The following is a 27,132-nucleotide window of genomic DNA, read 5'->3' on the forward strand; positions in this document are numbered from 1 at the left end:
TAACACGGGCTGCGTCCCTGCAGTTTGACTGACGGTGCATCTGCACGGCGGCTGACAGAGACATCCGACAACGCTAACAACTGCGAGCAGGGCCGCTTCCGTGGGAAAAAGCTTGCAGCCGTAGCTGCATGTTTGCAAGGCGGGTCAGGTTGTTGGAAATGCTGTTTCATTAATTAAAGGATCTAATGAAAGAGTGATGGCCAGTCATTTCGTTGGAGGGAGAACAGAGAACGCAGAGGGCCGTTCCTTTGTTATCATAGTTACCTCGAGAGGCGGAACGCTGGTGGAGCATGACAAAAAACGAACAGATGACAAACCCTGTCAAACTGTAGCAACAAGTGTTTTCGGCGCTGTGTTTGCAGCCCTGTCGTCTCCTGGAAACACTTCTATTGTCTGTTTGTTTTCGTTGTTTGTTTGGGTTTTTTCCTTTTTGCCTTTATTGAATGAACTCATTTGGCTGCCGCTCTCCAAGCCGTACGTCACCTAACTCCACCGGGACGGGCATGTTTTCGGTGGAATGAGATGAGAGCGACGGACAATAAAATGTGCCGTGTCTAAATAAAGAAGCTCGGAGGTCTGGGAGGGTGGGAGGGAGGAAGGAAGAAGCAGGTAGGGCCAACTCACTTTTATCCTGCTCGGGAGGTTCCATGATGTCACTGTCTGTGTCACTGGGGATGTGCCACGGCTGCCTGATGGCCTGCAACTGCTGGTAAAACTCATCCTGATGGGGAGAGATAGAGCAGAAAGGCAGGAGGAAAGAGAGAGAGAGAAAAAAAACAACCTCAAGGACTGTTTTCTATAACAGCGGCGTAGGAACAAAGGGATGGAAAAATCATACCAACCCGTTCTGTTATGTCCACAGCGAGCGAGCCGCACATTCCTCAAAGTCCAGACAATAACTCATTTAGTCTATTATGAGCAGGAAAGTCGTTTCCTCTGCTATTTAGGGCCGGCTCCCCTCGTGGATCTTGAGAGCGTGAGTGCACTTGATCGTCTCGCAAGGTGTCAAGGGGTCTATGGAGCGGCCGCAAAATTCCTGGCATCATTAATGAGGACTTCAAAAAAGATCCTATATTTAACTGCGTCGCTGTCGGCTATATCATAAAAGTGATATAACCGAACGGGGGGGGAGAAAAAAATCCCATTTAAAGTTTCCCTTCAATGCCGGAGTCATTTTTCCCCATGGTGAAATCACAGACTACTGTACGGCGGACCTCCGTGACTCGCCTCTACTAAAACCCAACACACGCGGCGCGCCTTTGCGAGGGGACGCACATGTGTGAGGCTGTGACTTCTGGCGCTCGCGCTCATAATCCACTCGCGTAAAAGCTCTCGTGTTCTACAGCCGCTTTTACCTGCCCCGCGGAACCCGTTTCACTCTCCACAGTGAACTTGGAGTGATTTCCAAGCCTAAAACTCAGCACTTTTTTCTCTTTTTAAAATTGATACCGGGGAAAAATGTGATAATGTCCATCGAAAAGTTCACTTCCGGCCTTAAACATCTTATTAAAGTCGCTCACCCATCTTGCTGAACTCTCACAGAAAGCATTTTTTAATTGATCTTTATTGCCTGTGGGTTCCATAGCCAATCAGCTGCCCTTACAGATGAAGAGGCAAGAGGTACCACCATGGCTACAGCTCGTGAAGGAAGTAGGAAGTGGCTGCTCCGAGCTGAAGGCATTTCAGTGGGAAAAAAAAGTGTTTACACTTTATTCTTAACTGGCTGACGTTTCAAGTTTTAGCTCTGATGGGGAAAAAAAACCCTTTTGATGGACTCCCTACCAGATAAATCAAAAGGATTTAGGTGACGTCGCCATCGGCCTGGCCAGGTCAAGCAGACTTTGCAGCTAATCCTCAGTGTTTCATATCCGAGTTACCCAACAAGCAAAAGATTTATCGCGTTTCGGTTCAATATGGCTCTGGCTGTTCCTTGAACCTCCTAATATTTCATCGATATTTGTTTTCATCACGAGCTGCCGAGCCTTACCTCAGACAGATAGGCACGTAGGCTGGCACCGAGGCTGTCGGTGGTGCTGAGCCCTGGCGGGGTGAGCAGCGGCCGGGGGAGCGTGGGCTGACAGGTGGGCGTCACCGGGCGGCTCCTCGACCTCCTGAAGCTCACCTCCTTGTGAGAGCCGGGGTTGAAGGTGGAGCGCGTCAGCAGGCTGTTGGGCGTCAGCGGCCTGCTGGGCGTCCTGGGGGTGTGAGTCCTGCTGCTAGGGTTGCTGGGGGTCCGACCCACGAGCAGGGAGGTGGACTTGGGGCTGAGGAGAGGAAGGCCGCCGCCGCCGCCGGGCTTGCCCGACAGACCCCCGGCCGGCGACTGGGGTCTGGAGAGCAGGCTGGTCAGAGGGAGCGTGTCGGGCAGCGTGCGGTGGCGCAGGGGGCTGTGGAGTAAACTGCCGTGCGGACTGTTGGTGCTTCGCGTGGTCATCTTCCCAACTTCTGCCAGCTTGGCCAGGTCCTTCTCCACCTCTGCAGGGAGAAGAAGAAGAAGTAGGACTTGTGTGACAAGTCAGCATCAAAGAGTTCAGAGTCGTCTAGGGCAGTGGTCTCCAACCGCCGGAGGTCATTTGGTGCCCGGCCGCACGGAAATAATAAATAACTTAGATTACTTCCGTTGCTCGACTCTTGACGCACGTCAAGGTCTCAGTCACAAGATATGTCACCAATAAAATGAAACCTATGAGCTAGCTAGCGAAAAAAGTCTTTGGAAAGTTTCTTTGCGACGAGGAAAAGGCCCAGTGAGGAGACAGAAGAAAAGCTGCATTTTACAGACAGACAATCTAGAATATCCCCATCACTTATAAACAAGAATGTTTGGAAATTGGAGCAACACAAGGTAAAGGTCAGGCTTCTGTCACAAAAAATGCACTGAAGTTCCGTTTATATCCTGAAAGACGGATGATTCACAAACTCGCTGAGAGTCGGACTGGGTGAGTCGGCTCGCTTTAATCCGACTGCATGGGCAATGATGACAGTATTTAAAGGCTACGTAAACTGTGGCGGATCAGGTTTCCTCTGTCGGAGAAGGTTCTGAGGTGATGTCTTTAAGTACAAATTAAAAAAAATATGTTCCTACCCGGACAGAAACAGTTCTGTTTTCGCCTGACTGGAAGTCGCAAAACAGCTCTGTTTGGCTGCTGCCAACCCCAGCCATCAACATCCCGCTCATTTTTTCCATGCTTGTTCTCCGCGCTGTTGTTTAACACCTTGGCAATCGGCGTTCAACAAAACCAGTCTGGGAGTTATCATTTGAGACGGCTAATTTTAGTCTGAGGGGAGCACTTCTGGGAAACTGTCAGATGTGCTACGTTAAATAAACAACAAGAGCATGTGAGTCTGGAGGAGAAAAAAAAATGAGCTCCTCTACTGTAAAAGTGGAATTATACTTGAAAAAAAATGTCAAACTTGAATATCCTAAATTGTGTTTAGAGGACTTTATTACTTCTATAAAGGCTCAATCTCTATTGATTATTTGGGAATTATTGGAAGCTGAACGTTGTAGCCTTCTCATGGAAATTGGATGCACGCTGTGCCACAGGACAATGGTTGAGAGGAATGACTTTTCACTTAGCTTTAAAAAAAGACTAGTTACACTATAAAGAACAAACTTGACCAGTTCTGGAAATTATGGAATATGTTTTAGAACTTTCTCAAGAACAACAATATGAGTGCTGATGATTGGATGGATGACGGGAAGGATTGAGAGGTCATATTATCCCCTTTTTTTCAACTTTTACTCTTTCCTGCCATTCTGTTGCGCACAAAGCTGGAATCCGAATCTGTTCCGAACTTGTTTACAGTGCCTCCCGGGATCAGAAAACACTGTTCTGGCTTCATCAGTCACTGCCGACCTCTTCCTGAAAGGTAACTCACTTGCTGCGTCGGAGCAGCATCGCGACATCAGCCCCGGTTGAAGAATTCTCAGGTGCAGCTCCCCCCAGAACCACCCACAGCGAACAAAACAAATATTTTTTTTTTATCACTGTATTGTAAACAGGAAACGTTCATTAGCGATCTGCGGCAAGTTCAAGCGCATGCATTCGTCTGGAGCTATTTAATGGGACAATGATAAACACGACGCGTGAGTGTTTTGGGAGACGTCTCTCGGCCCCCCCAGCGCATCCCAAGGATGTGGTGACTCGACTCGTTGCTTTGCCGTAAACCAGGTGCTTCCTCTCACTTCCGAGCAATAACAAAAAAGTTGATTTATTTTGAAGCCGTGAGCAGCTGGCATAAATATACTACAACACGTCGCGGTGATACGGATAAAGCGGCATCAAAGACAGGAAGCATGTGACTGCACAGAGTGCAGATCTTTTTTTGGGAGGAGGGGGGGTGATTTAGCACTTTAATAAAGACAGAAAAAGGGGGAATATAAAAGAAATGTTTTGGACGAGGTCACATGACCGTATGGTTTTCTTAGTATTTGAAACAAGAACAATTATCTAAAGTCGGCACAAAGCGCTCGGAAAATTACTTTGCCTAGGAAAACTTTAAAGGCTAACCATCTATTTTTTGGCCTCTCAAAACAAAATTTGTGCTGCTGTTTTGTTTTGTGAAATTCTGACATTCAACCTCAAATGCTTGAAGGCTTACACGCCATCTGCACACAGTGCTCCTCCACTGGCGCGAGTAAAAAAAATGAAAGTGTGAGCAATTACTCGAAGCAAAGATCAATTTCTCCTGCAAGGAGCCGTGTGTGTGTGTGTGTGTGTGTGTGCGTGTGTGTTTGTGGGGCTGGGGGGTTGCTTTCACGACCGCATAATTGGGGCAACAATGTAAGATGAAAAGCGGGGCCCTGGCTCTGAACATGGAAGGTATTAGCAGCTAATAAAGGCTTAAAAGAGTCGAATTTGCTCATTGAACAGCCTCACAACTGCCTGGTGGGCGCCTGCGGGGACGAACGCTCAGTCATCCCTTCCAGCAAACGTGTGGGAATCAACGCCCCCTGAAGGCGCCGCCGGTGGCCGTCAGAGACGAGAGAGGTGGCGAAGATGAGTCGACAACGGTCCACTGCTGAGTAACAGCAGTCGCATTGTGTGACACTGCGAGATTTGGTATCAAATCAAAAGATGTATCATCAGACTGCTGAATGAACGTTTATGAGCGAGGGCTTCCTCCTTGTCCATTGGTGTGTATGTGAGTGTGAATGGTTGTTTATCTTTATGGAGCCCTGCGATGAGCTGGCGACTTGGCCAGGGTGTCACCCTGCCTTCGCCCTGTGACAGCTGGGAGGGGCTCCAGCTGACCCCCGTGACCCTGAGCTCACGAATAAGTATCGAAAATGGATAGATGGCATTTTACTCCATAGTCATAAATATATAGAAAAACAATATTGAGATACTAATGTGAAGTATGGATCTCATTTCACGAATGTCACCACTACACAGCAGCAGTTTGGGGAGTTTGGTCAGCGTGCTTTTTGGCTCAGCGAGGGCGTCCAGAAGCTTCTCACACACACTGCGAGCGGGAAATAAGGAGTGGGAGGACAAGCATAAAGCAAACAAGCATGCGACACACGATGCTGAACGGCCACACTGCCTCCGGCCTCGGATTCAGCCTTTCATCTGAATCACTGGCGGGTACACACTCCATCATCGGGACAGCCAAAGCCGGCCATCGCTGAGTCACTGGTGAATTCAAGACGAGCCGTGAAACAAAGCAGACCATAACAAGGAAAAATGAAAAAAGATGCCACACAACAGCATTCCAACGCCTCCGCCGCGGAGAGTCCCGACCGAGACGCTTTTTTGACTCACTGAGAAAAGAAAAAAAAAAAAACTCTTAGGCCCGGAAGCGTCTCGTGACTGAACACCGAGTCCCCGTGAGTCGCTTCACTCCCCGAGTGAGAAGAATGCCTACCGGCGAGCTGTTTGCCCATGTTCTCCAGCTCCTTGGAAAAGAGGGAGTCGCCCAGTAGCAGGCCCGTCTGGCCGACAGAACTCCCGCCTCTCGCAGACTTCAGATCAGACTCCCAGACAGCCTGACGCTTGTTCGCCTGGAGAGCAGGAGGGGGGGGGGAGAGAGAGAGAGGGAGAGAAAAAAAAAAGGGAAAGTCACATTAGACGCGGGACCCTTCAATTAACTCTTTATATAATTTTCAGCTATATTGCTGGAAATATCTGAGCCATATCTGATGGAGGAGGGGGGAACGAGCGGCTGTTATTATTTTATGGGTTTTAGAAAAACAGCAGGGGAAAAAAAAGAAAGCCACAGCAAGTGCAGATAAAAGGCCGGGGAATGCCACACACTTAGCCGAGCGAATTTGAGATGACAGAATGTCAGCCGTGGTTCGGGGCATTTTTTTTTTCCTTTTTATTGAGGTATCAGTAAATCTATAGACGGTCGTACACTCACTAGGCTGGCAAAGTGCCTGACAGCAGCCGGATTAAAGCAGCAGCAAAAGAAACAATCATAAATCAGACACTTTGCATGAACCAAGCGCCCATAACATTAGTTTTTATATTTTGGAAAAAAAAAAGAAAATAGACAATGATCATACTCCAGAACACATATAGTAAACAGCAGATTGGATCGCTTAAAGGGGCCGCCTCCACCCGGTTTGCTCCTTCCTCGCCCCGGCCCACTGCTTGATTTAGAACAGAATCTGTCGAGCGGACTTCCAGAACCTGCAATAATCCTCATGTTCACTTCTTCCTGAGTGGACACACGTGGCCAAGGCGACCCGTTCGACCCGTACGGGGAGCAGGAGGAACAGGTGAGACATCAAAGGCACCGGCACCACCGCCGCTGGATCTACTTCCTAAACAAGCAAAGTTCTGATCCATCACATGCTGTCTGAGTTGTCGGTGGTTGTATTTAAATATTGCCTTCATAACTCAGTCTTTTTTGGAATGTTAGATGGGAAAGTGAAGGTTCTCTTTGAGATAAATGACGGAAGGGGGATCCTCTGGGTCTACAGCATCGATCCCAGAGCCTGTTAGATATAAAATCCCTCCGTGGCAGCATGACCACATCAGCACAAGCCAATCTTTAATTACAGCCCTCGCGCCGCCGCAGGGCGGGCAGAACACTGCAAGTGTACCCCCCCCCCCTCTCAACTTTATTTCTTTCTCTTTGATGGCAACAAAAAGAAAAAGAAAATCCAGCAGCATGACATCATCAAGTCCCCTCTCCCTCACGGCGGGTCTCGTCAGCTCAGGCGAGCGAGGCCACCGAGGGATTCCCAAAGCGACCCAGTTGCATTCTGGGAGTTTGTTAAAATTGACCGCGTCCAGTTTTGTGACAGTTTGAAAGCCTACATTTAGAGATATATCCACATTGTGATGTTTGCATCCAACTGATTTGATGTTTTGACTGTCGCCATCAACTTTGAAAATGCCAAAACCTGACATTTTCAAATGTGAGACGTGTCCGTTTTGAAAAACTCCCACATGATGCGTTTTGAAAAAGCCGTATTTTACTGAACTGTTACTGAACCAACGCTTCCTGCTCTGACAATCTTCCATGACATATGAAAGAGCCACTTGACTTGACACATTATGTGCTGATAGAGGAGGAAACTGAGATTTTTTTTTTTTTTAACAACGCACCCCCACTCTGAATTTACAATCGTGGAGAAATGTGGCTGTATATCAAGTTGAGATGAGGCCGGGGAGCTTCCAGAAGTCATGGCAATTGCTGGGTTTAGAATAACAGAAAACTCTCAAACCGGAGCGATCTAGAAGCGAGGGAAGAAAGCACTCGGCGAAAAAGTGGTGACAGTCCGATGACAGCGAGTGCAGCTGCTGCTGCTGCCGTGGAAATAAACCTGCCAAGGTTTAGAGCATCTGCAGCTTCCAAGCATCTCGCAAAGACTCAGCGCGAGGGGGAGAAATCTAAATTGCACTTTTTTATCGCATATCATCACTCGGCAAGCAGGCGGTCGCATCGCATATCGTGTTTTAGCGATATTTCGAAACTGTAGCCGTGGCTCTGCGTAAAAAATCTGGGATGGAAGCTCGGAAAACTCGGAGAAAGGCTGCACTTTAATCGGTATTAAAACCGCATCACACACAGTGCGAGAAAAACATGATACGGGGCTCTGCGGGGCAATCCTGCACTTTGGGTAACATTAGCACATACACACAAACTCAAAAATCCAAAAATCTGGCTGCGCTTTTATTGAGCTTTGTGACGGTTATTGAGTTTTGTTTTGTTTTTTTTGCTCTATACCTCTGCAATGCAAAAACAAAATGGGTGTTATTTAAAAGCAATAAAACCCATCCTAACCTCAGCAGAACGTGATGATTCATGCAAAAAGCTGAGTTTCCAGAAAAATAGACGTGATATACGGCTGTGATCTCCCCCCCTGCGATATCCCCCCCTGCGATCTTGAGCGTCTGTTATTGCGGTGCAGTGGCATTTTTAAAGAAAATAATGATGTCAAAGTGATGTTTGTGCTGGTCTCCGTTTTTTTTTTTTTTTAAACTTATGACAAAACTAAACAACCCCGAAAATTAGAGGAAAACTCCCATCTGCTGACACTTCTGCCTGAAGGGTCACAAATTGATTCCATACCAAGCACAAATGAGGCAGAGAGAGAAAGGGAGGGTGCAAGCAAAGTGTTAATAACTACGTTATGGCCCACATATATGTGGCTGCGAGTGTGTGTGTGTGTGTGTGTGAGGTCAGTAGCGACGATGACCACAATCTGGGGTTTGGTCCAGCGTTGTCCTTTGCGCTCAAAAAACCAGTGAGAGCTGGAGGGGATGAGAGGATGCAGTCATGGGCCTCAAGTGTGGACGAGCCGCGGTGGAGACAATTTTGATTTTTCAGGGTCAAATTCATGAGCAGCTTGTATAAAAAAAACTCCACTCCACTACAACCATCTTTATGATCCATATTCATACACCCGTCTTATTCACCGTCAAGTCTTTGTCGTGATAATGTAAGCTTGTAATCATCTTTGCGCAGCCAAAATGATTCCCTTTCAGCCAGGATGATCGGATGACTGTCGTTTGAGCACAGTAAACCGGATGGCTACTTTGTAGTCTGAACAGTAGCAAATCCGAAATGAAATCCGATGTTTGCAAAAACAGATTTCATGTGGCCCAGACTGAACAGACTCAGATCCCATTTCGACGCTTGCTAAAAACAGTGTGGACAGTCAGCCGTAAAAATCGGATTTGAGAAAGAATCTGATTTGAATCAGATTCACCTGCAGTCTGAACGCAGCCTGAGCATTACCGCCGAGACGGTTACCCATTGTTTTCTCCATTTAAAGGCCTTCAGGCTGGCAAGATTTATGTGGGACAGCATAACTGAGCTGAAGCAAAGGCTTATAACAGATATTCAATTCTCTCTGAATCAGCGATTCCACTGTCGAAAACCTTTTTTGGTCGTCCCTCGCATACCAAACGAGAAGATCTTTTATTTTTTCTAATGAGTTCCTGTTGTTTTGGCTCGTAACGTAATCACCTAATGGATGTTATGGACTGCGTGCAGAGCTCACAGGCCCGGTTGGCTGGGCCAACAGCAAACAGGATATTGACAATAACACAGTTACGACTTCATTCAAGCAATACAAAGGGAGTTGAAATGCATTCTCAAAGTCACGGAATCGCTCGGAGTGATTCGCTTTGTGCCAAGGGGGAGGATAAACACTGAGTGTAGAGCTCACGGCCTGAGTCAACATCACATGCAAGCGAGGACTTTTAGCCAATAAACCTTTTTTTCTGCGAAATTTAGTTCTGTTTGGATTGCGAAGATCAAATATCAACAGTTATTCCTGCAGAATCTCAAGCGCCACTCAAATGTTCTCCAGTCAACTTCTTAAAATAAATGATCGAGGTTTAAACTCAGCATTGTCCACAAAATAGATAAACATTGAAACGGTTTCTCGCTGGTGCTTATTAGTTTCAAAGGCATCGACCAGCTCACCTTTTAAACACTCTAAAAGTTTGTTTTGGATGATCCTCGTTAGAATTTTGATGTTCTTGAGACACAGAATCCGACTATTAGTGAGAAGAAACTTTTTGACTTCTTTCTTCTTCTGCTGCTGCCAATGTCAAACCTTTTATTGACTATAAACCAAGTGTGCGCCACCGGTATTGACGACTAATTAAAATATGGCGTGGAAGTCAAGTGTCCGACCTTGCACAACTGATTTAATTTTGGACTCGCGAAAAAAAAAAATTAAGCATTTAGCGCAGAAGCATGTGATTTGTGACACATCCGTCTCGTAAAAAAAAGCCACATTAATTGTCCCAGATTTGGTCTAATCCGCAATTTGGCATTTGTAAAAGGAAACCTTTGAGTTTCCTCCGGAGTAACTCTGGAAATTCACCCAGGCGGCTGCTTTAGGAAAGTATTCGTCTTTATGGGGCCATTATCACCTGAAGGAGCTGGCGGAGGCAGGGGGCCTGTGGTACTAATAATGATAACTATTAATAGTGTTTACTTTCCTACATTACCACTTTTACTGGCCAAGCCGGGGCAATATATAACACGAGTCATACCTCACTTTAATGACAACGGTGGACTGAGTGATGTGCCAGAAGTTAAACGTGCTTCAGGACTTAATGTGCATCTGTAATGACCACGGCAAACACACTGGACTTTCACGATTGTGTCTGCGAATGAGCCTCTTTGAGCGTTTTCTTCCAGGCTGCAAAAAGGCCAATGATACAAATTAGCTTTCAAACGTGGTCCAGCAATTACACAACGATAAGAACGACGACGGCGCAAACTGACAGCGGACATTTTTTTACACTTGTGCTTTCCACATGTGACATACCAGTACAGTCAGTCTGGAGCGGGCCAGACAGGTTGGCACTTCGAGAGAGCGGCTGGGGTTGGGAGGGGAGCCGCAATATAAAGCCTCTATGAAAAAGAGCAGGTCAGTGAGGCCATCAAATTTCAAGCCTGAGTGTTTGAGTTCGGCACTGCGCTGTGACTCAAATCGACGTTCCATCCATCTTCTGGTTAAGCCTGTCACTTAAAACACGATGGGAGGGGGGGCAGGGGGGACCAAACACATTCACATATCTGAGTAGCGTCTGGGGTGTACGCAGCCTAATCCTTCAGACTCCCCGACTTGTAGGCTTTGATTGGACGGATGGGGTGGGGTGGGGTGGAGGGTTCTGGTCTCTTTTAAAGTCTGTTCCCAGTTTTCCCAGTTAGTCTGGAGCCGTTCTGCATCTGCTCCACATACGGAGCGACGCACTTGGCCGCCGCCGCCGCCGCCTCCGTCTTTAGAGAGCGCCATTAAAAAAAAAATAAAAAAAATTGTGTCAAATGCTTAAGCCGGGCAATTATTTAAAAAAAAAAAAAAAAAAAAAAAGAAAGAAAGGAAAAAGAAAAAAGTATCAGCTTCTTTTTTTGGAGGGTAATTATAGAAAGTGGCGTCGCGGCCGACTGTTTTATTGACAGCGCGCACAACGCTTTAAACCTCCACGCACTTCTCCGATCTGAAGCGTTTGTTGTGTCACAGGATACTTTGATTTACACTATGAAGCGGGACGAGTAAAGTGACACCGAGCGGCTTGATTCCCGGCGGCGGCGTCGCTCGATCGCCGCATTCAGTCCGCGGCGAAGGTTCACAATGGAGAGACCGGGTTTTGAATTTGCCATTAAAGTAAGATGCTCGAGGTGATTTTTTTTTTTCCCACTCTGGAGACAATGGCAGGCCGCTGAGGGGGAGCGACGGCGTAATTGATGACTGTAAAACGATCTTAATTGTCTGCTGATGGATGCGGGGAGGACACTCACCGAGGTCGACACTTGAGACAAGGCCTCGCATTCCTGCAGCTGCCCCGCCAACGCGTCCAGGCCGGGCAGCGGAGCTGAAGAATGAAAATACGTGAAAAAAAAAATAAAGAGAACAATGACTGCATATGTAACGATGGGTGGTTTTGATAGAGGACACATACAGGAGATGTCGGGCACGGCCTGCTCGGAGATGTGGGGCCTGTGGTTCTCCTCCGATCTGTTGTCCGATAGGCTGTCGCCCTGCAACCTGGAGACAACACATCACACACACACACACACACACACACGCATGCATAATGTTGTTACACGCCGGCGTGTGTTTGGAAACTGAAGGCGAGATAAGGGGAGGACGGGCGGGCCTCTATCAGACAAAGAGGAAGTGTTTAGTGAGTTTATGCTCTCCTCGTCTGCCAGATCTGGGAATGTGTCCAGGGGGAAAACATCAGGGTCGCTTTTGGGTGGATGAATTCTATCTTTTGTTAACGTCACCCCGGGGTGGGGCAGGGGCAGGGGCAGAGGGGAGCCCAGTAGGGGGGGTGTAGTTGTAGTAGACCTTGATTGACATCAGATTTCTTAATTCTGCCGAAAAAGCAATGTTGTGTGTGTGTATGGGGGGGGGGGGGATCCCTAAAATGAGTTCTTCAACATAGTGGCAATTTTCTTCTCTCCCTGAAGCTTTAACGAGACCTAAAGAGAGGAGCAAGTCCAGAGGATTGAAGCGGCTTCCGACCACAGAGTGACGTACTTTCATCAGAAAGCGGTAAAAACTGCAAAGACGAACGCGTTGCCTCTCACCTCTCTCCTTCTACTTCGCTGGAAGTTTGCGCTCTCAAATTTCAGCGTCGACTTTTTTTCTTTTCCTTTGAGCGAAGAATTAATTTCCTCTGCCGCGGATTCTGACTGCGCAGCAGAGTTTACCGTAATTACGCCGTTTGTACACGAGTCCGCCGGTGGTTCAAATGAAAAGGGGAGCAATTAGTGTAACTTCACGGGGATGAAAGCGCCTGACCACAGCTACAAGGCCTTACAGTTTGCTACCTCCGAGGGAAAGGTAAAAGCATAACATCAATTTGGGAAGTGGGTTACAATTTTTACAAAAAGCTTTCAGTCTTGCGGTCCAACCCTGATCAAAAGTACCACACTGTGCTGAGTTCCACATATTTCTTTTTCAGCGCAGACTCCCAGCCGTCTGGGAGAACCGTCAGTGAGGCACGGTGTACCGTTTGTGACATCACAAAGGGATTCTTCTCAGAGCGGTTTCCTGGCTAAATCAAGCAGGCAAAAGAAGTGACTGATGGCCTTCTGTCATTCCTGGGACGGCCTCTGCCAGCGTTTGCCCGAGATCTGGGATAAGGTCGCACCAAGAGAGTTCTGCGGCAGGCAGGCAGGCAGCGCCGAGGCATGATTCAGTGCATGAGGGAGGTGGATGAAATTCTGCAGTGACCACAGCCATAACCCAAGAGACAGAGACGTGCCCACAACACACAGGCCACACGGCACTTTACACTTCAGCTCAGCCGCTGGAGAGCCAGAGGAAGCGGCGCATTTCCTGCTCTGCCAGCGCTGGTTGGGAACTCGGCGGGCCGACTGCTGTGTTTACCGCTCGGCGAGGACAATGGTAAAGGAAGGTGCATAAAGGCCGGAGGGGAGGGAATTGGATTTATTTTGGTTTATTTAGCCAAATCAGGCTGCCGTTCATGGGAGACCTGCGGCTCGGCACAGCAGAGCGCAATCAAATTTAAAAAAAAATTAAAGCAACAAATGGACTCCTACCAACGGCAGCACGACACACAGGCAATCCGGCTGCACAGTAAACAAGTCTGATTTGAAAAATCTGGGACAGCGCTCGCAGCTCGAACAAAAAACAGAGCGCAATCAGGCAAATAAACTGTGTTTCCCAAGATTGTTAAGTGTTTACAAGCTTAATCATGACACCGCCGCCTGTTAGCAATGAACCTGTTTACCCTCGGAAAAGTTCCGAGCTGGGGCTCAGTGTGCTGCCGCCGCTGCAAATTTAAAAAAGGTTGAGACTAAGTTGATTTGTTCGTCATAAAGAACACTTGTCACCGTGTTGGTTTCGATTAAGTGTGCAGGAATGGCTGGCCGACCAACGCATTCTTTTCCTCTGCGTTTCCCAGAAACTGCGCAGAAACTGCAGCGTCTTCCTCGCTGAGGCAACACCGCGTAGGCGCGCACGGGGTTGGAATCCGGCATGTTTTATGTGCGGCTTCATAAATAACCCGATGCTGTTGAGAATAATGCATCTCCGGAAGAGGCGCCCAGCTCAACAATGTGTTTACGGACCTTGGGGAGGAAAAAAGACAGAATGACCATGACTTCCTTCGCGAGCGGAGCTTTTGGGAGAAGGATTCTGCGGTGAGGTTAAAGAGGACGGGGCGAAAAGTGAGCCGAGCCAGAGGAAAGAAGAGCAGACGTCTGACTTGTTGGTGAAAATACATCTCATCTGAGCGAGTCGGTGAGGTCAGACCCCGAGCGCTCCGAGATGAGCGCGAGCGGATTAAACTATTCGCTCAAGACAGTCCAAGAAAAGCTTCATCCTGCAGCGCGATAAGCGCCCTGAATGAAAGAGCGGCAGGAGACAAACAAGCTGCGGAGCCCAAACAGAACGAACCCCTCGCAGGTGAAACGTGCGCGAGCCTGGCGTCTCGGTGAACAGATAGCGCTTTTTTATCTTGGACCGGCATCAGGGAAAATCTCCTGCCCGCACCTGCCTGTGGCATCACACCAGGAGCTCAGAACTCTGTAGCTTAATACTGATGCTGCTGATCGAGGACAACAGGAAACGTGTCAGAAGAGGGAGGGGGGAACAACACACGCACACACGCACGCACACGCACACGCACGCACGCACACGCACACGCACACGCACACGCACACGCACACGCACACACACACACACGCACACACACACGCACACACACACGCACACACACACACACACACACACACACACAGCGACAGAGGAAGGCTGATAGCGGAGACAACCATCAGGGACATGGGCAGATGGAGCAGAATACACCTTGCGGATGACGCATTCTTTGTTTTGAACAGACACAATATGCGCCTCTGTGAAGGCGGTGGCCAGGAGTTGATGAGGAAATTTAGTTTGTGCAACTAAGGGAATGGGGGACCTCCGTTCGAGCCTGAAACATGTTTGGATGCAGGTCCTCCAAGCCCGTAAACTTCACATCAAAACGCTAAATGTCGACAGTGAAGGGAAGCCGAGGGGGGGAGGAGTTGTGGATGTACACAATCCAGGGAAAAGCTTCTCGTGCAACTTTCTACACTGCAGATAGGTACTGAAGACATGAAATATATGAGCAAGATATCCAGCAAAGAAAAACACGTTCAAGAAATTTAAATATGCTTTTATGAAAGGGGGCTATTTTGAAGAATTTAAATATAAAAAATGTTTGAGTTATTTTACACTTTTTGTTTGTTTCCTACATAATTCCGTGTGTGTTCATACATAGTTCTGATGCCTTCAGTGAGAAACTGCAATGTCAATAGTCATGAGAATGAAAGAAAAGACATTCAATTCACAGGGTGTTTAGACGGATGCAGACGATTGGCTGTGGCCGCCCCTGAAGGAAAAGAAGAAGAAGGGGATGGAAGCGTCGAAGTGTCGTTGGCTTTGGAAGCATCTTAGCTCGGTGAGCTTCAAAGCTCTCGGTGAAACAAACTGGACCGCGTCTTGATGCTGGAGGAGCGACGCTGATGTAGTTTCTGCTGCTTGGCCTGCGATGACACGACTCCAGGGGGATCGAAACCGCCACTTGTTATTTTTTCCCCACCTGTTTTCACTCTGCGTTTGCGACGCGGGCCAAGGCCAACTGCAGCGTTTAGCGGGCCGACATGAGAAGCGGCATCAACGTATTTACTCTGAGCTAATCCCTAAAGCCGCGTAAGTGCAGGCTGCTGGCGTCGCCTGCCTCGCTCGCCCCCACTCTCTGAGCTCCCTCTCGCCGAGGAGGGAAAGTGGAAACGTTTACCTGGCGCACCGCGAGCAGATGTTGAGCGTGACTTTGGCCTGCGGCTCGTGCTGATAGGAGCTGCGGCCCTGGCTGAACTTGCTGCCGGACGGAGCCAAGCCGGTCACGCCCTCCATCCGCAGGTCATCCAGGTCCTCTGAGGGCGGAGGGTCGGGGAGGCGGGACAACAGGGAGAAAGAGAAGAAGGAGGAGGAGAAGTAGAGAAAAAGACATTAATCATAGTTTGGTCTCGCCTTCGTCAGTGAGACCCCGAATGCGATGACAGTCTATTTACAGTGTGAAAAAAAGAAACGGAGCGTGCACATCTCGGTAAATAAACAGGGGGTGGGCACGAAGTCAACATGCGAAAAAAAACACCACGCACGCACAGGCATCCACGGAAAAACAAAGGAGGAGGGCCGTTTGCATCACCGGGAAAAGGTTGATGACAGCGAAGCAGCAGGGTTATGCTAACATGTTGGATGGGGGGGCTGCTGTAATGAAGAACACTGAAGCGAAGAGCTGGATTTCATCCGATCGCTGCCTGCGATTCCAACAAATGCACACGCAACAGACTGCGCTGGTGGGTTTTTTCCCCACCTTTTTTTGACCCGTGACGAAAATCCATGTTGGAAAAAAAAAAACAAACAAAAAAAAAACCTGGTGGCACCGATAACAACCAGGAGCTCGGCCTCCAACCAACGGGGAAGGACACAAATGGCGGCACGACAGCAAAAAAAAAAAAAACCCAAAAAACATGCGGGTGGTCCCAACTGGCTGTTTATTATGAGTGTAGAAAACGAAGCGTGGATAATGCGAATTTCCACCGCCGTAAATTGAATTCAGCGCTTTTTTTTTTCAACGTTTGCCAGCACTGCGGAAACGCAGCAAACATCTGAAGAAGCATCTTATTACTGGTTTCCACGTTTCATCCATTCGCCAAAGGCCGACGATGACAACATTTTTTTTTCCCCCTCGATTGAGGCGTGGCTGCAAGTTGAAGTGGAGCAGAAGGAGATAAGGAAGGAAAATTGAAAAATTTATTAATTTAATGCTTGAAAATGAAGATTGCATTGAATGAATTCCGTCCCCTTGATAGCGAATGAGGAGGTTGCCTTGAGGAAACACAGCCAAGTCCCGCCTCCTCCAACATTGTTTTGACTCCTCTGTATAGACAACATGAGTGTGTGCGTGTTTGTCTGCGTGCAGAGTCATCTGAAACCAACAGTAGTGATACTTTTCATTTGCAGATCGCGTTACCCCTCCCTCTGGTTCAGTGGGGAGGGCGGCGGGAATGTGGGCCTCACACCTTGAAAAGTGAGAATGCGTGACTAATCACCTGGATTAGATGGGACGACTCCGGTTCGTGAGAAGCCTATTCATCAGCGTGGCGGAGGGAAAAATCTTCCCAGTCGGCTTTGGATGTCGGAAGGTCTTTCTAAACAAGTGCCTCGGCCGCTAAGTTTTGGGAGGAAGAAAACAACCCAAACATCTGAAATCTGATTTAAAAGAGTCTCGGATTAAAATGTTCTCGTTATCCTGCGGATTGTTCCCCACCACCAAAAAAAAAATTCCCCCTGAAAAAGAAAAAAAATGAAAAAAAATACATTTGGGATGAGTCGACACTTGTTAATGCTCTGAAGTCCTTTGGCGGGGTTATTGTTTGTTTTATTGTCTGATTTTAAAGTAAATTCCCTTGGCACTTGGACGGGGGAGAGGAGGAAGAGCACATTAAACGTTGACGCACAACCAGTTTTCTTTTCTTTTTTTTACTCTCTTAGTGAACCTCAAAACTCTTTTATTTTTGCTCTTTTTGTATCTTTAACCAAAAAGAACAGTGACTGATTTTTTTTTTTTTGATTGACTTTTTCCTTTTTAAAAAAAGGAATTCCCCTTCCCATTTGCAGGTCGGCGTTTACGGACAAAACAACTCAATCCATCGTTCGGGTTAGCGGCTTAAGAAGACGCATCAGACCGTTTTATTTTCCGAGGCAGCCTGTGCGTGTCCTTTGAGAATGCGACCACTAAATCATATCAGCTTGCACCCACGGCTGTCTGCGTCCTGTTTCAGGTGCGTTTTCAGTGACTACCCTTGAGCAGGGGGAACATAAGATGTCCCATTCATCCCGCTATCGCACTGGAGACGGCGGGGACAGAGAGGGAGAAGAGCCACCAGCCATTCTGGCAGCCTTCTGGTCGTGGGAACTGCACACATTTGCACCCGTCGCCCATTCAAACCGTTTTTCTTTTTTTTCCCCCCTTCTCGACCCAACTGCCACTGATCTAACGCGGCGTGCCAGATTCTCTCCGGGGTCACGATACAAATCATCGGCGGAGACTTTGGCCGCGTTCACCGCCGGGGTTTCGAGGCCTCGCGCGTAACGACTGCGGGGGTGACGGCGGCTTTGACCCCTGAGCCAGAACGTGACCTCGGAGCAGCGCAGCTGCTTGTCGCCTCGCCTCCCACTTTGTCTTGTCGGACTTGTTGCTTGTGTCGGGATTATGTGACACGATAATGGGTGGGAGAGAGACGTCAGTGTCTGAGAGGGGAGAAAAAGGCTTTAGGAGAAGTCACCGGGGTCAAGGGAGGAAGAAAAAAAAAAAAAGCTTTTCTTCTGCAGGGGTGAGAACAGAACGTCGCAGATCGACACTTCCATGCGCTAGGATGCCGACATCCGTGGTGCAGAGCTCCCAGCTGAAGTGGTTCCCAGCTGGGAGTGGTGACCTCATGATCAGCCAATTTTATGGACTCTTGCGGCGTTTTGTTTTATGGACACATGGGACACATCACATCAACATGGAATTAACCAAATGTGTCTTTGTTGTTTTTGCGTTGGCGCGCTTTGTGTGACTCGCTTTTAATCCCAAAGGTCAACTCACAATCTCGGAGACTCCCACAAATGTGATTGACCGCAGTTTCAGCAGCGCTCATGTGCAATAAAGGATGTTGTGAAACTCGCGCAGTGTTTCTTAGCTGCGTGATATATTAAAACCGGGGAAGGAACGATCTCTTTTGGAACGTTATGCATCTCCCAGGGTGGGGAAAGTGACAGATTCCTCGTCCATGCCGCGCTGTCTCCCAGAGCGAGGCCTGTGGCTAGAGAGGCCAAGTGATTCATGCGCCTTTGATGGGTTTTTGAGTGTCAGCGTTGTAAAATGTCTTGCTTTTACACAGAGGCAAACACTTCGGCCGCGGCGATTCTTTGATACTCGCTGGGACGATTTGATTTTTGTGGCTCTTGAGAGGGAAAGGCGCAGCGGCGTTCGAGCGGAACCGACTTGGCTCGTTCCGTTCCTGCTCGTTTGGGCCTTGCGCGGAAGCTTAACGGAGGATCGCGATGACGCCGCCGCCTCCCACATACGATGATAACGTTTCCACTGTGTGTTTGTGCGCGCGTCTCCTGCGAACCCACTTCGTCTAGACACAACAAACGTCTGTCCGCACTCGCCCGCTCCGTCAGCGCCGTCACACTTGCACTCCTCCGGGCACCGCGGCAGCCACCGCTTGAGTGGAAACTATTCGGGCGATGCGATCGCAACAAAAGGAGGAATTTCGTGCCGCAATCGCTCGCACGTCGGGAGCCGGGAGCCGTGTTTGTGCGCTTGTTTCCATGTAATTTCCACGTTTGTTTAGACAGCGACCGACCAGCTGGTTCGGTCGTGGTTGGTAATTAGCGCGCACGGCTCAATGAAGACTTAATGCGCAGCTTGGCGGATGATGCGATGACGGATGGTGGCGGCGGGCGACTGGGTCTACGTGCGGCTCCGCCGCACACGTGGGGAGCGGGAGGGCAAGCGCCAACACACCGCTCCTGACGTCTGCAGGGCAGGGCGGGAGGGGGGGGCGAAAATGTCAGGCATTTCGTTTTGTTGCCCCCCCCCATCTGAATTACTGTCCCGCGTCTGAGGGGGAAAATAATTACATTTTTCCATTCTTTCATGAGCGGCGACGGCGTCTCACCACAGAACACCGGGCCTTAATTAATGGGCCTGGGAGCAAGTGATAGATGCTTTACACAGCCCCATAAGCTGAGTCTGAGTGTGTGTGTGTGTGTGTGTGTGTGTGTGTGTGTGTGTGTGTGTGTGTGTGTGTGCTACATTAGATATAGATGAAAAGGCACACGCAGAACCCAACACTTTCTGGTGACACAGGCCTCACACACACACACACACACACACACACACACACACACACACACACACACACACACACACACACACACAAAAGCAGGCATTTGCTTTTCATTAACTCCCCCCCACCCCCACCCCCCGAGCACAAAGCCGCCACTCGGCGGTTTGAGTCGTCACACACTATGGCTGGACTTTGATGTGAGTCGCGGGCCCGAGACGCATTTGTTTGGCTTTGTAATAAAAACAATATTTGGCCCTTTGCAAATCCATAATTACGTCTTGGGTTTTCACTGGCACCCACCTCCTCCCTCCCTACCTCCCCTCCTCCTCCTCCTCCTCCTCCTCCTCAAACCCCCTGAGCCTAAAAAGGATGCCAGCGAGGCGGCAAGTCTAACAGCGCCGCGGTGAGAAAAAAAAAAACAAAAAGAAAAAAAACCTCCTTGATGGGAGTCAGATGGTGGGATCGTGCGGAGCATCACCGCTAAGAGGCCTGCGGGGAAGATATCACAGAACGTGACGGGATCGTCCTTTCACGCATCCAACGCATTGATGCATTCACAGGCATTAATGTCGCAGGTGACACGAGGCGTTTCATCTTTGACATGAACAGATCACCGAGTGGCTCCCCAACCTGGAATTTTTAAACCAAGGGGTGGGCAAACTACGGCCTGGGGGGGCCATATGTGGCCCGTTAAGCTTTTAAATCTGGCCCGCCAAACTTGAAGAGATGATATTAATAGTAAGTAAGTCGTAAAATTGCTGCGTTTCATCCATTTTTTCAGTGTTTTAAGAGTCATTTCAATAAAGAGCTTAACACCGCGGGGCTTCAAAGACACTGATATTGTTGTCATTAAATTGACATTAAAGCTACATGATATGTTTTCTACATGTCCCTCATACATTTGTATAGGCACCTCTGTGAAATTTCAGATGCCACTGTGGCCCACCAGTCAAAAAGTTTGCCCATCTCTGCCGAAAATGTTGTCAAATAATTTACTTGTAGCTTATTTTTGTGGGTCCAGATTGAGGTTCCAGGTCTCCTGCAGGAGCCCAGGATGTGGATCCGTGTGACAACACAACCTCCATAGGGAAGAAAAATGTCTCCTGCTACCAGCGGAGCGTCGTGTCAAAACAGCTGCCTGTCAAGATCAAAGCAGCCCGTCTGAAGCTCAAACCGATGATTTTAATGTCTTACAGAAAAAAAAACATTCAAGCAATCCATCACGGCGGAGACGTGCCGGTGCCGCAGTCTGGCGAAGGCGATGACAGGGGAGCGATTTCCACGGGCGAAAACGCGGAGCGCACGACACGAGTGATGCGATAATATGTTGATTTAGCGAGCCGCCGACTCCCTGGAGGCCTCCAGTCTGCACCTCGCTCTGCCTTGTTGGCGCTCACCGTTTGGGATTACGGGACGTAGACGCGTGGCCGCAAATATCGCCTCGCACAGATATTTCCACGTGTCCTGGCGAATGAGGCCACAGCACAGCATCCCTCATTGACCTGAGACGGCCTCGCACTCAAGATCCGCCTGATAGCAGCAGGTCTGCCGAGCATTGGCTCCGGCCCCTCGTTATCATGTGATCGCAGCAGGTCCGCCTGTCGATCGGTAATTGCTTCCATTGGCGCCGCCGCAATTTGCCTCCCGATTAGTCGATCCTTCTCCACCCGCGGAGACTTTTACAGGCATCAAATTGGAGCCCATTAGACTTTTATTGTGGAACTTTTTTTTTCTTTTTTCTTTTCTTTTTGTAACTTGATTTCATCCCCCACCCACCAAAAAATGCTTCAGAACCCTGTCCACCCTCCAGTTTTGTGCTTCAAGTGACAGATTTCTTTGATACGATCATCCTGCACTGTTTCCATTCTTTGCTGGGTTTAATTTTCTTTTCAATTGGTTTTTGCGTATGCGGGTGCTCTTTGAAAATACGGTGCTCTGAGGCGCAGCGGGACATATTTTTTTTAACCACCAGAAGTGAGGACCTATTAGCCGCTCATTGCTTTTCTTCCTCAAAGCACCGAGGTCCATTTGGGGTTGAGGGTTACAGAGTTTGGGTCAGGCTTCCTCTCTCATGTGGCTTTACAGTTTATTTAGGTGCTGATAAAACTGTAATGCTGAACTTTACTACTGACCACTAAACTACACTGAGAGTACAAAAGTTTCGCTTTCTGCTTTTTTCACGCATCAAAGAAGTGAAAAGTGAGCGCTCCCTTTGCTGCCTCCCAGTGGACCCGGCGCAGTTTTGGCCTTGGGAGCAGCTTTCAACCGTCATTTAAACTCAGATTATGCAAATGTTTGGACAGGTTCAAATAAATGACACGCTGAAGCGTGTACACACTGGCGCCGATTACACTGGCAGCTGATGTGAGCGATCTGTTCGGGCCCGGTAGCGTGACGTGCGAAACACAACAGGCTCGCAGTTCATCAGCAGGCGCGGGTGAGCGGATGTTTAATTACTGCAGCTCAGTAGCAGAACGTGAGACGTTAGCGGAGCTTCGAAACACCCAGCCTCGGTCTGGGACTCGTCCAAACTGTAGTACCAGGGTTTGGCCGCTAGATGTCAGGCTCAGCCAACATCTAAACGGCGCATTCTGTGGCCCTCATTAAAGTACAGTGCTATCTATGACTAATCATGGGGCGATAATATATAAGTATAAAGACGCCTCAATGACTTTTTTTTATATATATCTTAAGTCTAACATTTAATCAAAAAAGTGTGAAATTAAATTAAATCTGTTGCCAACTGAAAATCTTAAGATATATGAGCTGTACTAATAATTCAGGACAAAGATAGAAGTGACCACTACTACTACTAATATTAGAGAGGTAAATATTCCTTTGATCATCAATGTACTACTACAAGCTTTGCCCAGGATTTGCTCACAGTAATAGCAGCAGTCGGTTCAACTTTTTTGACTTTTTTTTTTTTCTCTAAACAAAGCCCCAGCGTGTCTCAGCGGGTCGCTCCTGTTAACCAGGTCGCCGTCCATCTGCCGCGTCCCTCTAATCAGTGAAGCAGGTCGCTATATATCGACAGGGGCCACCCGTGGGATTCTCAACTAGACCGGGCCGTGTCACTGCGGATCAGAAGGGACCTGAGCGTGCTGCTGGCTTTGAATTGAAGGAATGTCGTGGATAAGGCACCGGGGGTGGGGGGGGGCTCTGCCTGGAACTGTGCAACAGCAGCAGCATAACAGGCAACTGCTGGGGCTTGTTCTTCAGAAAAGATTGTTTTATTTCACAACCACTGACTGTTATTTAGAATTATTAAGATTCTTGACAACAATCACTTCTTGCAGCACGGCTTCAAGAACACCGCTCATCAAGAGATGTGATCCACTGGATCGGAACCCTTTTTGCTAACAAGCGCAGTGACAGAAACACAAAGATTTCCTGTCTCCGCCAAACAGCAGCTCCGTGGGGACCTGAAGGACACTGAAACATCCAAATTGGAGTCCGTACGAAAGGAGGCCACTTAGCTGACGTTAGCTTGTCTTTGCCATTTAATGGAACATAAATAAAAGCGGGGAAGCTCCCTGGTGGGTCCCACGGACATGTATGACGTGAGGAGGAGAGCTTACCGAGCAGCTCCATGGCGTCGTCCTCGTCCTCCATCTCTTCCTCGGCGACGGAGCAGACGCTGCCGTGCAGCGCCGAGTCGAAGGAGTCCTGGGACAGCATGGCAGCCAGGAGCTTCTTGTGCTGCTGCTGCTGCTCCCTGCGACCTTTGCCCTTCGATTCCATCCTCAAGCTGAAAAAAGGAGGGCATGAGGCAAATGGATGAATCTGAGGAATCTGTCGAGGCTGGAGGTTTTCCAGCGGGGAACAATTCTTTCATCTTCCTCAAAAGTGTGGAAACCTGCAATAACATTTGAGGTCGTGGGGATTCTTCTCCTTGTGTAATTGGACCAGTTTCTTCTTCTCCTTTTTTCATTTGAAGGATAAAATGTAATTTTCAAGACAGTAATAAAACATTTTTTGGCAATTGGGGAAAAGAAAGAATTCAAATCATTCTGCTCGGGAAAAGAAAATGGCATTTTAAAAATTAATTTCTATTCAGTTTCCTCCTCCATATTCACTTATAATCCCCAATAAGGAGATTTTACATTTATTTCCTGTAACATTTTAGCTGCACATACATCACTGAAGGTCGATTCTGGTGTTATCTCCAACGGAATTATTAATTTCCACATCCCTCAGGCTGTGAGAAAGGATTAGAGTTTTGGAAGAGCATTAATTTGATGGTAATCTCATTTTAATGACTTCTATTTACAGTTAATGTGGAAGGGTCATGATAAGACGTAGCCCCATCATTCCCTTTGTCTGGTAGTACTGTGATGAATCCCCAACTGCTCGCTGCTCGATATTTGATCCCAATCTTTTCTTGCTGTTGTGCGGATCAACGGATCGGGAAAACAAAAAAGACGAAGAAGGAAAGCCGACAAAGAAAATGGCACAGTTTAAGACAGACTTGAGATGAAAACAGACGCACAAGCAATCAGTCGTCGCTGAGAAGCGTCTGTGACACAAACAAACACGCTCCGCTAAGATAAAAACGCAGCTTGACTGGGCGAGACAAGAACCCAGCGGTACGGGACGTGACTTCCGTTCGATTGTCAAAAGCGAGCGCAAAAAAAATGTTCCCTTTCTTGGCCTGGAGCGCGTGCAGAAATGAGGTTAGTTCTAATTTAAAAATTGGGTTGAAGCAGTTTCATGGCAAGCGTGTTTGATCGCGCCTTTGAAATGGGATTATTAAACCCCGTCCAGCTGGGCGTTCCTCGGGCGGCACACTTCGAAGTCGAACCCCCCGCCAACAGCCCATGAACACGAGCTTCGGGAACTTTGCACAAAACTATTGCTCATTTATTATCATCATTATTCACAGGAGCATGTGCTTGCACAGACACCAACACAGGCGTACAGTACCGTCACTTGGGGTCACTTGTTCATTTCGGCGTTGAACATTGATCAATGCTAACCTGTTTTATGACATAATGATCTTGCTTCACAAGTGTGTGACTCCAGTAGATTATTTCATGAAGCTGCTTATCAAGGAGTTCAATGCAGAAATGAGTCAGTGCCCCCCCCCCCAAACTTTCAAACGGCAGCGTACGTCCACGAAATCTATGAGTCAATGACCAAACCAACCTCCGCGCAGGGCTGCTGACTCCACTCCAGCACACTTCAATTTTCGCCCGAGGGACCGGAGGGTGCAGCATCTCGGCGGCGAGAGGGTCGGCATCCTCTTCGGCACGCCCCGCCCACTCGCCGACCACCCGGGGCCGCAGCACCGAATTGTAGCCCCCCAAGTTCTGAAAGACAAAAAAAAAAACGGACAGAACTGAAAGTGTGCAGCTAATGTAAATGGAGGAAATTAATTCCCTCCCTCAGACTTGTCTGCTCCTCTTTCGCTAACTCCGGCTGCAGTGTCGGGCGCTATTGTCTCTGCATGACAAGAGCGGGTGTTTAGTATTCATTTCCCGCTCTGTCCTGCAGAAAAGACGAAATATCTCTGGGCCGAGAGCCAAGAGCGGCGGACATGTGCGGCGGCTGGGAATATAGTGACGCCCCCTGTCAAAACATACGGCGCGTCTCTCATTCAGAGCCGGCGGTGCTAAATCGCAGCGTGCATCGGTAACCTGGGCGGCTGCAGAGAGCCAGAAAAAAAAAGAAAAAAAGATGAGGCCGAAGCGTGAGGATGCAGAGTGGAAACGGCGGCGGGTCGAGGGCAGAAGCACAAACATGTCAGAGTGCATTTTGTAACGCTTTGATGGAAGTCATGGAACATGCCTTTCATTCGGTGACGCTGCAGACGGATGGGTGACTAGAGGCCCTTCCCGCATGAGTGTGATGCCGTGCCATGCCACTAATGAGTGTAATAAAGACGAGAGCGCGGCAAAAGTCTACCTGGTCCAGCTCGTCGGAGACGGCGATGCCTGCAGATGAGGAAGAGAGGAAGGCGCTTTAGAGCAAAAACACAGCAGACTGACCAGACACACCTACCGGTTTCCACCTTGGACTCAGAGTGATGTTTGGCAGAAAGGTCTCTGCCAAACATGAATACAGGTGAAATGTTTTGGGTTCAGACTGCAGGTGAATCTGATTCAAATCAGATTCTTTCTCAAATACGATTTTTGGGGGCTTGACTGTGCACACACTGTATTTAGCAAGTGTCCAATTGGGATCTGGCTCTGTTCAGTCTGGGCCACAAGAAATCCGTTTTGCAAAAATCGGATTTCATGTGATTTGTGACTGTTCAGACTACCAAAGAGCTCATCCGGTTTCAATCTGGATGGGCTAAAAATGGGATTTTGGCTGGCAGTCTGAACGTGGCCTTGGTGTTCTGGGATGTAAAGAGGGCCGGCGGCGGCGGTGGCGGGTGGGGGTCACTCACTGCGTGACAGGCTCTCCAGGGCCTTGCCCAGCTTCTTGCTCTCTCGCAGGATGTGGTTGAGCTCGTCAAAGTCCCGGCTCTCCCTCCAGTCCCAGGACGGGTACTCGGTCGACCGCGGCACTGTGTGAGCGTACACACGCACACGACAAGCAATACCCCACACCGTTAAGTGACGTGCGAAATCTGGGCGCCTCTCGTCAAACGCTGGAGCGCTGACAGATGAGCAAACAAGTCTCTCTCAGGGGGGCCGGCCGCGTGGACGGCGGCCAGCGGGGAGGGGGGGTGGGGGATCGTCGGCGTCTGTCAGTCTCTTTGATTAACGCTCAGAAATAAACCTCGGCGGGAGCAGGAAGTGACCCACATACTGTAAACGACATCCCGCCTGCGAATCCTCCCGGCGGAGCCTCTGGGGGCTTCTGTACTCGATTCATTACGTTCGTTGCGCTCGAGTTCGTTCAAATCAAACGTTCCTTTTACTCCAGAGTAGCTAAAAGCAAACAACAATAGTTGTGGGTTTTTGAAGAAATGTCAAACAACTGCACTGGTTATGCCACGGCATGTCCACGGGCCTGAAGACACGTATATAAAGAATAAAAGAAAGAACACTTTGAAAAAAATAAAATTCTTTCGATGCACTGCTCTGGGCTGATTTAGCTGCTAAAAATTCTACCTAGCTGGCTGTGAAGGACTCTTCTGTAACTCAACAGCCCAGAGTCTGGGCTTATCTGGCAACCTATTAGAATATCAGAGGAATAAAACCGAGGTACACTCCCCCCGGTGACTCTGTGAAAATAGGAAATTCCAGGCACATCAGCGGAAAAAAACTCAGACTTTTTTTGGTCGTTTTTTGCCACGTTTTACAATAATGATGAGCGACTCTTTCTTTCATTTCAATT

At 48.6% G+C, this 27,132-nt stretch overlaps 1 protein-coding gene across 2 annotated transcripts in view; it reads right to left on the reverse strand.

Annotated features, from left to right (window-relative positions):
* The window catches only part of cunh8orf34 (chromosome unknown C8orf34 homolog), a 43,545-nt gene that overhangs the window by 4,438 nt on the left and 11,975 nt on the right, over positions 1 to 27,132 (reverse strand). For both annotated transcript variants that reach the window (XM_076050450.1, XM_076050448.1), the window contains exons 4-13: positions 26,237 to 26,356; positions 25,750 to 25,778; positions 24,991 to 25,154; positions 23,424 to 23,593; positions 15,732 to 15,867; positions 11,880 to 11,965; positions 11,719 to 11,792; positions 5,869 to 6,004; positions 1,988 to 2,475; positions 625 to 721 (exon numbers count right to left, since the gene is read on the reverse strand). In XM_076050450.1, coding sequence (XP_075906565.1) covers positions 625 to 721; positions 1,988 to 2,475; positions 5,869 to 6,004; positions 11,719 to 11,792; positions 11,880 to 11,965; positions 15,732 to 15,867; positions 23,424 to 23,593; positions 24,991 to 25,154; positions 25,750 to 25,778; positions 26,237 to 26,356 — 1,500 coding nt within the window. The remainder of the gene's footprint in view (positions 1 to 624; positions 722 to 1,987; positions 2,476 to 5,868; positions 6,005 to 11,718; positions 11,793 to 11,879; positions 11,966 to 15,731; positions 15,868 to 23,423; positions 23,594 to 24,990; positions 25,155 to 25,749; positions 25,779 to 26,236; positions 26,357 to 27,132) is intronic.

This window comes from Nelusetta ayraudi, unplaced genomic scaffold, assembly GCF_046127955.1.
Source record: "Nelusetta ayraudi isolate G7.1 ecotype Tasmania unplaced genomic scaffold, CSIRO-AGI_Nayr_v1 ptg000127l, whole genome shotgun sequence".
Lineage (NCBI taxonomy): Eukaryota > Metazoa > Chordata > Actinopteri > Tetraodontiformes > Monacanthidae > Nelusetta > Nelusetta ayraudi.